Source organism: Lepisma saccharinum, chromosome 23 (assembly GCF_977018435.1).
Source record: "Lepisma saccharinum chromosome 23, izLepSacc3.1, whole genome shotgun sequence".
NCBI classification, from domain to species: Eukaryota; Metazoa; Arthropoda; class Insecta; order Zygentoma; family Lepismatidae; genus Lepisma; species Lepisma saccharinum.
Genome location: NC_139251.1, coordinates 7,655,570 through 7,666,171, shown reverse-complemented (window position 1 = coordinate 7,666,171; position 10,602 = coordinate 7,655,570). Strand labels below are relative to the sequence as shown.

Here is a 10,602-nt window from a genome sequence, read left to right as displayed (position 1 = left end):
TGTTCCACTGCCGAAATGTCCATCCCCGGTACATTCATGCCCACCGTAGTCGATTGCCTTTGTTCAACATGGAAAGGAAGGGTTTACGTTTCGCCTTGTACACTCGGTAACTGCATCGCTGTAGGTAACGGCGAATGGTTCTGGTTGACACTTCAATGTGAAAGCGTTCTCGAGTCCACAGTCGTAATTCGGCCACAGAAACATGATTGTTGGTCTGGATATAGTGCCTAAATATCCGTAGGTCACGCACGCTAAGCAGGCGTTTTCGGCCGGGTGCCTTACCTGGCTCTGTAGTACCCGTATTTTGGTGGTGTTTGATGATGCAGTGGACGGTTGACTTGGGTAAGTTCAGTTGGCGCCCTATTTCCCCTTCACTGAGTCCATCCCGTTGCAACTCCACCACTCTTCTCCTCACGGTGTTGTCAATAGGTTTGCCTCTGGCCATGGTGATATGCACTGCGGTTCCTCGGTGCACAGCACGCGCTTATATACGGCGGACTCCCTTATCGTGTCCGTGACGTCATGCTTCCGTCGAATGCACCACTATCTGGAATTTTCCATATGGGTCTGGTGCCTGTTCGAAGTTCAATGTCACACGTACAGTTCCCCGTTTTCGTTCTTTACGTGACCTTGGGTGCAACATGCTGGGATCACGATTCTTGCCTGCTCACACGCCTCCTCTTACACACATGCGTCACTTCTGCGGGTCACCCATTCCACCGCCTATGCCTCTGTGCATTTAATCACGTATTCCTTTTTGGTCGAACTTCATTGTCACCAAGGTTGTATGTTGAAGGATTGCATTCCGTGCACTGAGAGTTATGTTTTCTGCAAAGGTTAGTAATCCTGCAGTGTTTGCAGTTTGCTTCTGAGAGCCAGTCAGGCTGGTGCTTTGAGACAAGAAGGTGTGTCTGGTTCTTTGTTGTTCATTGTGTGTTCGTCGCCAGACAGGTGTATAGTTAATTTTCGAATGCACTGTATAACTGAAATATAACAGTGCACAACCTTAGGGAAAGACATGTACTATCGCAAAATGTGTAACTCTGATTTTACTGTATGCTTAAAAAGGAGATTGTGCAATAGTTTGTTACTTGCACTTGAGTTTCATCCTGCTTTTGTGTTTGTCTTACTTAAAAACATAAGATCTGGGTTCCTCTCTACATGTTTACAATTTTTGTGTCTGAACATGGTTTCCACACCATGGCTTGCTTAATCATCCCCTCCCCAAATAACAATTCACACTCTGAGCACTGGATAAGACAAGTTATAATAGAACACAATAATGCCATGCTTGTTTTCAAAAGTACAATTATTTAATATTCTTCAGTGATTAATTGGTTATTAAAACTAATAATGAAGATTTCAAACAGGTAAACTTTATTTTCATGTAATGGATAGTTGATTACTTGAAATTGCAGCACCTAATACAGTTCTTCAGGATTAATGGAATCAAAATTAAGCCCCACAGTATTTTTGAGGAGGAGGGGTAGGGGTAAAAGAATGCAGTATAAAATAAATTATTACATAATAAAAGTGAATGAGTGTATGAATTTTATTTCCTCATATTTATTTCACCTACAAAATAAAATGTTTTTGATGAAGCATTTCTTGCAAGTTTAAACTTTATCTCTGCTATCTATCAGCACATATATAATTTTAACTAAGAACAATACTTTATCATAAACTTCAGATGTACATGAAATATGACTTATTCTAGAAGAGAGAATAACAAACATAAGAATGTGTAAAATAAAAATAGTTATTTTGCTCGTACACTAAACTTTCCTGTAAAAACAGTTTCTCTCAATAGTTTCCACAGCAGAGTAATATAAATACGCACACATACTCTTTTTTTTAAAAAATATAATAGATTATAAATATATGAAATGCATATGCATGCTACCCAATTATTTTCTTGCAAACATGCAAATTATGAAAAACAAAAACAATATTAAAATAATAAGTGCAAAATTTTTTACTAAAACTAATATGAGGAATATTTTGAAAATGAAATATGAACTTTAAGAAAAGAAGAAAAGCATACTGAAATACTTCATGACACCTCACAATTCCAGATTGCAAATGAACAAATACCATGCTGAAAAAAGGGAAAAGGTAACTATAGTTTTTAAAATAGTGACAAAATCAACAGAACACACTTTATTTTAAATTGTTACTATTATTGGGGCTTATGCTAACACCAACCAACAAATGCACTGATGACAAAATAAATTAACTTTAACTTCAATATCCATCTTGTTTGTGAACTAGGAAAGGGCACTTTTACACAACGCATATTTAGTAAAATCAATGAGGTTAGATTTTGTGAAATGTTACACAACTGATTTTTACCTAAGAGAAAAGCAAATGCTAGGTAATAATATAAAAAATAATACCAATTTAAGAGATAGAAGAAATATAAAAACCAAAGAACACAGTAAAATAAAACAGAGCATAGTAAAACAAAGAATAGAGAATTATAAAAGCAACTTAAGGAAACACCTCATTCTTAGTTCATTCACATACACACACTCAGACACAAACATGGCTAAATTTCAAGACAGAAAGAAAAAAACAAGTATATTATTTGAATACTGAAAAATATTACAGCTCGTTCCATGAGCTGTTTAGTACAATTTCTAAGTCTCTAGAAAATGTCAAAACAACTTGTTTACCATCTAACCCCTTTTTGTATTTCTTCCTATTGTGATTATTCCATGTAACATAAAAGGTATGCATGACATAAATGTGTAATTTGTTGTCTGTGGAAAGTGAGGAGCAGACATATGGATTATATTACCCACAATTGCCACCTGTGTCACGCAACTTTAACCAAATCTTATGAGGAATATAAAAACCAATGAACACAATCATTCACCAAAAAACATGCCTCACTGAAGAAGGCACAAAATATTAGCTTCAGTGTACACACATACGTATGTGTAACATTCACATATCACACGTCAGCTATGTAAGAGTAGCATCATGCACACCATCATAAATGACATATACTCTTCATGCTAAGGCCAGCACATACTATACAAAAATGAGATTCAGCAGTATCCAGGGGGGTGCTCATTGCTATGTGCAGTACGTATGTGCAGTTGTCCGTGGATGCATTACGTCATGTGGGAGGATCGGGTTTGTGCAGGGAACATTCAGCTGCTAACGCATCGCGGAAATCGGAACAAGCAAGTTGATTTTCTAGCGTTCGATTTACTTTTATTGTATTTTTGTACTTGTAGACTGCAATCATGTCTAATTGTGCTGCAGCAAGCTATGAAACTATAACCAAGAAACTAAAGGAACTGACATAAAATATCATAGATTTCTAGCCGATAATTGTGTAGGTAAACAGTGGATTCATGCTTGTAGACGAAATGTAAAAGATGCAAGTGTGCAGTGCCAATTATTGTGAAGAAGACTATGTGCAAGATCCAAAAGCAGAACTTCTGTATTTTCCACCAAAGAACATGTTGAAGTTAACTGTAGTGCCATTGCTAAAATTACACCCAATTACTTTAGTACCAAATAATCGAGGAAATGGTGTAGTTCTCTTAAACACTTATCTTCACAATATGATTCGCTTGTAGGACGTGGTGATAAGGATTGTATAGAGATGTACGCTACGAAAGACATGCAATAAGGAAACGTGCACTAAACAGGCTAAAGACTATGCTGCCAGAAAAGAGAAAAATATATAGCCTTAGGTATATACACAAACTGCAAGCAATGTTTTGTTGTTGGAAAACATATTCGATCGTTTACAAAGGAGAAACAGACGTCTGCATAATGAAGCAAATACATCTAAAATTACAAGCAACCTCTTTCAACCTGCTTTAACCAAATAAGAAAGTTCAAAATCCAGAACGTAACCTAACCGACAGTACTACAAGAAAAGTCACCAATATCTTGAAAATGTGTTCAACTAGGGAGAAGTACGTAGTGAACCTAACTGATTTGTTATGTAGATTTCATGTATGTCGGATTTGTAATTACTAACAAATTCATTTATTTAACAAAAACAGATGTTAATTGTGATTTGTATGTTCACATTATTGTGAAAAACTTTGTGGGAAATGTGCATTTCGAAGTGTAAAGATCGCATATTGACTTTCACGCTATTGGAAATGAAACTCACTTACATCTTCAATACAATTCGTACATAGCGTCGTATGCACGATGGTACACATTGCATGAGTGAATATTATACTCATCAATGAAATTTTTGCAACTGTTCAATTTTGGTATTTCACAAATACATTATGGATATTTTTGTACCCTTGTACTCAATATAAACCAATGGATGCTACATTCTTTCTTTGTAGTACGTTTCTTTCAAAAAGAGCAAGATCTATGATTAGTGCAATGCAAGTTACTTCGTTAATGAACTACATGTACAAATATGTGTCGCATATCAGCCTTGGTTTTCCGGTTATACAACTGGAAATCTGCGGACCAAGTCCTTTAATGAATAATGAATGATTCGTACACTTGCATGGTGAATCATTGTGAGTTCATGTAACTTTTCTCCTTTATTGTTTAATTAAACTAAGAACTATTTTCATCGATATTCTCAAAGCATTTTATTTTCTGTGTGATCATAAATCTATTTCTATAGGCTTGAATTAGTAGGTTAAGACATTTAAGTTTGATAGCACTCATCAAGTATTTCGAGTAGGTTAAGTTAGTTAAATTAGTACTTGTACACTTTGGCTAGTCTTCTGCACGTGTAGGTATGCAAAGTTCTTAATACGAAAAAAAAAAAAAAAAAAACTTTTTAGAACTATGACAATGATAACTTGCAGCCAAATTTGAACCAGCGAAATTTATATCTGCAAATTACAAACTGGAATTGCTTTTTCAAAGTCTAAAATTACTATCTTACAAAGTTTTTCCTCGTTCTTCCTCAACATAAAACTTTCCAAAATGTTTTTGTATGTGAAACTATGATCCGTAAATTATTGCAGTAAATAAATATATGAAGGTTGGGGATTATTTGCAAAATTAAAGTAAGTTTCAAATGCAGAGTAAAAATTTATCAAACTTGTATAGTGCATCTTTCCCTTGATAATTTGTAAAATAAAGTTAGATTATGGAGAACGATAAAGATTGGATTTTAAGTTTATCAGTATTATTTAAGTACTTTCTGATGTTATGTATCATTTGAAATGTTTGTGGACGTGATGGCAACGTTCTGAATGAATAAGAAGGAACCATTCAGTCAGAAAACTAAATATTAGGCTTTTGTAGTGCGTTGTATTAAATGTTGTAAACAGATTATGCCGGACTACTATAGGATTAAAAATTACGGATACTCAAGTTTGGACTACAATTAAAGGTTAACCAGTAGAACCACATAAAAAAGAGTTACATCAAAATTCAGCTTATTCAATTCTGTGTCAATCGATAGTTGCGATTTTTTTTCAAGTATGCCTCCTATTTTTATTGTCGTGAGAACAAAATAGGATTTTTTTTTTGTTTGGCAAACTATCGGTCTTTGAAATTCTATAAATAAAGAATGGGCATTTTTTAATATATATAGATTATATATTATATATTTTATTTATTTAGTATCCGAACTCTATTATCCGTAATTTATAATCTGATAGTACTCCTGTGACGTTCCGTGAGGCCCGTAGTACCTCGGAGGCCTCTATCGATCTCCGTAGGGGAGTTGTTAGCACAGTAAACTACGAATCCAATCGGGTAAGACATTGATTGATTGATTTGGTGTTTTAAGTCCACTTTATGCACAGTAAGGCTAATCGGGACCGGACCTACAGTTTAAAGTGGGATCCGAACCACTATGTGCCTCCACCGGGTATCAAACCCGAGGGTAAGATGTTAATTTGTCCATAATGAGAAAATTGAGAATTTAGTAAATGTGAATATGTGGAAACAAAGATTGATTTGATTGATTTGCTTTATTTTTACTTCGCTTCTTGTGTCACTTTTGCTTAATTTGTGAAAATAGGGATGAGTGATGAAATTGAAGAATGGACACTCACAAACATCCATGCCCAGGCCAGGATTCGGACCCGGACACCTGGCGTTGAAGCGCAATGTGCTAACTACTACGCCACGGAGGCTTGTGGAAATAAAGATGGAGAATGACGGGAGGGGGGAGGGAACTACCACTTATGGGTTTTCCTTTCATATACAAAAAAAGACAGAAAAGCGAAAATAAACCATATCTGTCAGTCAATTACTCCCTCTGTCCCATAATTATTGTCCGGTACACCTTTGTTTGTTGTCTCATAATAATTGCCTGATATTCGAACTGTGACATTGGTGTATACAGAAGATGAACATGAAACAAGGAATGAGTCATACAACTTTACTACTCAAGGATCAATACAAATTGTGCTTTTCAATGTATTTTGGCATACCGGACTATAATTATGGGACAGAGGGAGTATTTCTTTTTAACTCTTTCACTATGCAATTTTTCTTTAGCATGCAATGTTTTTATTAAAATCATAACACAATTTATGAAATGATGAAATCTGAAATGCTAATGAGAACACGGACAACCTTCATTGTAATATATCGATCAGGTTTCAGAAACATGAATTTTTACAATACGTTTGCAAGTGTAATTTCCCCCTTTTAAAAGTAGCATGTTTTAATTATGTTATTAATCATTAAAGGAATACCTCAATACCATTCCGAAGTATGATAATTAATATTTCCCCCTAAAGTAAAAAAAAACACTTCCCCTCTCTGAACCTCACATAGAAATGATAGCAGCCACAGATTAGAAATAGATAGCGGCCGTTTGCCAAGGCCCGAACATAACTGAAGGAGCCCAGAGTATAACCGAAGGGGTCCCGAGCCTCCCATAAGACGTCATACGCTTGTGCATGATCGGTAATCTTCGGATGGCGCTACCTTATATATTAAGTTACCTTGAGCAGTATCCACATTGTTGAAATTGTGTGGAATATCACAGATATCATTGTTACAAATCACTAACAACTCTTGCAATGTTGAAAATTAATACATAAGACTAGTTTTAATTTGCAATAAACATAGTTGTGAGATCCTATTTTGTACCTTATAAACAGTGTTTGACACAATGCAAACATTTCGAGTTACAAACACTTTTGCACTGTAAAATCCTGATTGAAAGTGAACAGTCGTTAACAATGTCCATGTGACTGTACATATTAATTGATCACAAATATAGTAACTTAAATTAATGGTTGTCAATTTTGCAAAAGTAAATTTCCTGCGTAATTGAGCAGAGAAAGAAAAAACAACTATTACTGTGGAATGATGAAAGTATCACCAATGTCTCCCCTCTTTAAGAAGTTGAGAGAAAGAGGATGAGTTCATCATGCTATGACCTTTCATATAGAAAGAGAATGAGATAATGAGACACATGGAATATGGTTGTTAACAAGGGATAACTGCTACTATATTGTATCAATTATCCTTATCATTTACAATTATTAATTAGTGTTAAAACTCATTAAACATATGAAATAAAGGAAACCGAAGTTCTACTACAGTAATAACTAGCTTGTTTCTCATCTTCCATTTTAGTGACACTTGAAACACTGAAGAATTACAAATTGCACTTGTTAGGCATGTGCTTAATATAATGTTATACTGCATGACAACTTAGGAAAGTAAATGATTGAGGAAATGAGTTCAGTTTTATAACATGATTTTTCTGCAAAAATTGTACACATTATATGTACTAATAAAAATTTTAAAAAATGGGGAAATTAAAAGAGTAAGTCGGCATTTAAAAAATATAACTGAAAATGAATGAACATTGTGAAACATTCACATTATTAACATTGTTCATTAATTATATTTTAAATTTCTTGATTTGTGCAAAAAGTGTAAACTGTACATAGCAGTTAATGCGAAACTCTCCTCGAGTAATCCTGAACTGTATTTCTGGATGTTATTTCTCAGTAAACTCAAAAAACAATGAAAAGTAATTATTAATTTAAGATTCTACTTGTAGGATTTGATTTCATAATGCTATATATAAGATTATATATATTCTCAGTACAGGACAAGTTTTAAGGTCATACTACTTGCAAAAGTGACCCTACTTAACTTACACTGTTTAGTCAAATATTAAAATAAACGATTAAATTAGAAAGGGAAAAATAATTAATCAACTTATTTACACAAACCAAATGCATTAATCAGAAGTATTAATAATTAAGGGACAGAAGAACCAAAACTTGTTTAATTCATCTTTATGCTTATTTTGCAGTATTACTCCTGATTGTTATCTAGTGAAAAATATTATAAAAAAAGCTGTTTCCTTTTAGAAATAGAAGTTTACAAAATTTAATTAACGGAACTAATAGCATAAAGCAGAAATACAGGTAAGAATCATACAGAAGACTGAAAAACTTATCCTGCAGTACAAAATGGGCATTTTCACATAGTAAATGGGTCTGTTTTCTAATTAAAAAAAATTAACCATGATTTAATTCCTGATAATGGAAGCAAAGCTGAAACATTGTCAAAGATGGAAAAGTTGACAATTCATATGAAAATACATGTAATACAAAAATATCAACAGAAGGAACAAAAATTATATTATCCTCAGACCAATTGGTGAAAAAGTTTTTACGACAAGCTATGTAAGCTATGTGATGAATTGTTCAACAACTGAGCTCTCATGTCTGGACTCAGTGGATCCTCACCATCGATCCAGCTCTGTTCTCTGAGGAAGTCTAAGACACGAACCATGCCTTCCTTGTTCCACTGCACCATGTCTGGTCGTCGGTTGGAAGGGCAGCCCACGAAACTACAAAATATCAGAATCATAATTACACAAACAGGATCACATGAAGTTAAGCCATGTGTTATTTCCTAACTGCCCATTCCAGTATGTGCAAGGCATGTACTGAAAGTCCTGAGCCTTGTTCAATTACTCTCAGGCCTTGACCATTTCTGTGAAACCACACGTATGGCAAGTAAGTGTGGTGCTGTCATGGAATTTTTTTTAGTGAAAATGGAGCTGCAGAAATTCATCAGCGTATACGGAACTACTATGGAGATGCCTGCATGGGTTACAGTACAGTGAAAAGCTGGGTGAAACATTTTATAGTAACACAGACATTGTTAAGCCTCGTAGTGACAGACCAAAAACAGCTTCCATGCGCAACAAAATGGATCGGATTGACGAGCTTATCCAAAGTGACATGAGGATAACTGGACGAGAAATTGCACATTATCTGAACATTGGACACAGTGCTATACAGGACATCATATAGACTGTTGGTCATCACAAGCACAATGTCATTTTGCAAGATAAAACACCCATCTCGATACAGCTGACCGCACAGTACAGGAAATTGAAAAGATGGGCTGGGAGCTAATGCCACATCCTCCCTACTCCCCAGACCTAGCCCCATCTGACTTTTACTTGCTTGCTCTATTGAAGAGCAGAATTCGGGGTACCAAGTTTGACAACGATGATGAGGTGAAGGATGAGATTCGCAGTTGGCTACATCATGCCGAAATGGACTTCCCCGAGAGTAGCATTTTCCAGCTGCTGTTTTTTGATTGATTGATTTTGTATTTTAAGTCCATTTTATGCACAGTAAGGCTAATCTAGACTGGACCTACTGTTTAAAGTGGGATCCGAACCACTATGTGCCTCCACCAGGTATCGAACTTAGGACCCCTTGATTACAAGGCGACGACGCTACCATTGTGATATCTGCATGTTATGTGGAAAAGTAACAATAAGGTACAAGTTATGTATTATCATAGGTAGAATTAAAAATAGTGGCTTCTGACTGAGTAATATCACTTGGCTCATTACTTTCAGCACACACCTTGTATTTAGGCCACTGATGATTTAGCATTACATCCATTTACAGCCTCCAGTCACAGGTTTCACATGAATTTTCAAATAAAGTTAAAGCACGTTCTAATGCTATAACATGGTAATACATAAATTTGGCATTTTTAAACACTACCTACCTTTCAAATGAATCCAGATTATTCAACCATGGACTGGAAGGAAATTCGTATGATGACAAAGAGTGAATCTTGCACAGGATAGGAATAGATAGAAGAAGTCAGTTCCTGTGGCAGTAACCTTCATTTCCAGAACGCTACAGTATCAGTTTTAGTTTATTATTGATTGATTTTAATTTTCTCTTCTGTCACTTCTGGCTAATCGTGTAGATTAGCATGAGTGATGTGATAAAATTGAATAGGATTTTGCTCTGGCCGGAGCAAAAAGGAGCAAAGTTTTTGAGACAGCAGGGAAAGCGTTTAATGTGAATATCTTACAAGAGCATATTATGAAACAACAATTAAAAAGAGCATTGGTTTTCAAGTCATTTTCGGAATATGAACCTGATTTTTCTGTAGTATCAAGTGGTATGTAGTACGATGCTGTCCATCACCAAAGAAAATTTAAGCCCTGCCTCCCCTCCAACTCATTCAATAGCCCTAATGCACAATGATTAACCATACAAGCATTCCCAGCTATCCTAAATCCCTCCCCCCCCCCTCCCCAAGACTTTCCACTTCACGTGCAACCACTACAAACAACTTCATCCCTCCAACGAGCTGTTAACAAAAACAGGAGCAGTGTGTTGCAGAGAG

The 10,602-nt window shown here is 35.4% G+C and overlaps 1 protein-coding gene across 4 annotated transcripts in view; it reads right to left on the bottom strand.

Annotated features, from left to right (window-relative positions):
* Positions 1-1,528: 1,528 nt before the first annotated feature.
* The window catches only part of LOC146005227 (uncharacterized), a 64,545-nt gene continuing 55,471 nt past the window's right edge, over positions 1,529-10,602 (bottom strand). For 3 of the 4 annotated variants that reach the window (XM_083144307.1, XM_083144306.1, XM_083144309.1), the window contains exon 6: positions 1,529-8,785. In XM_083144307.1, coding sequence (XP_083000433.1) covers positions 8,605-8,785 — 181 coding nt within the window. In that variant the 3' untranslated portion in view covers positions 1,529-8,604. The remainder of the gene's footprint in view (positions 8,786-10,602) is intronic. The other variant, XM_083144308.1, reaches the window with a different exon arrangement.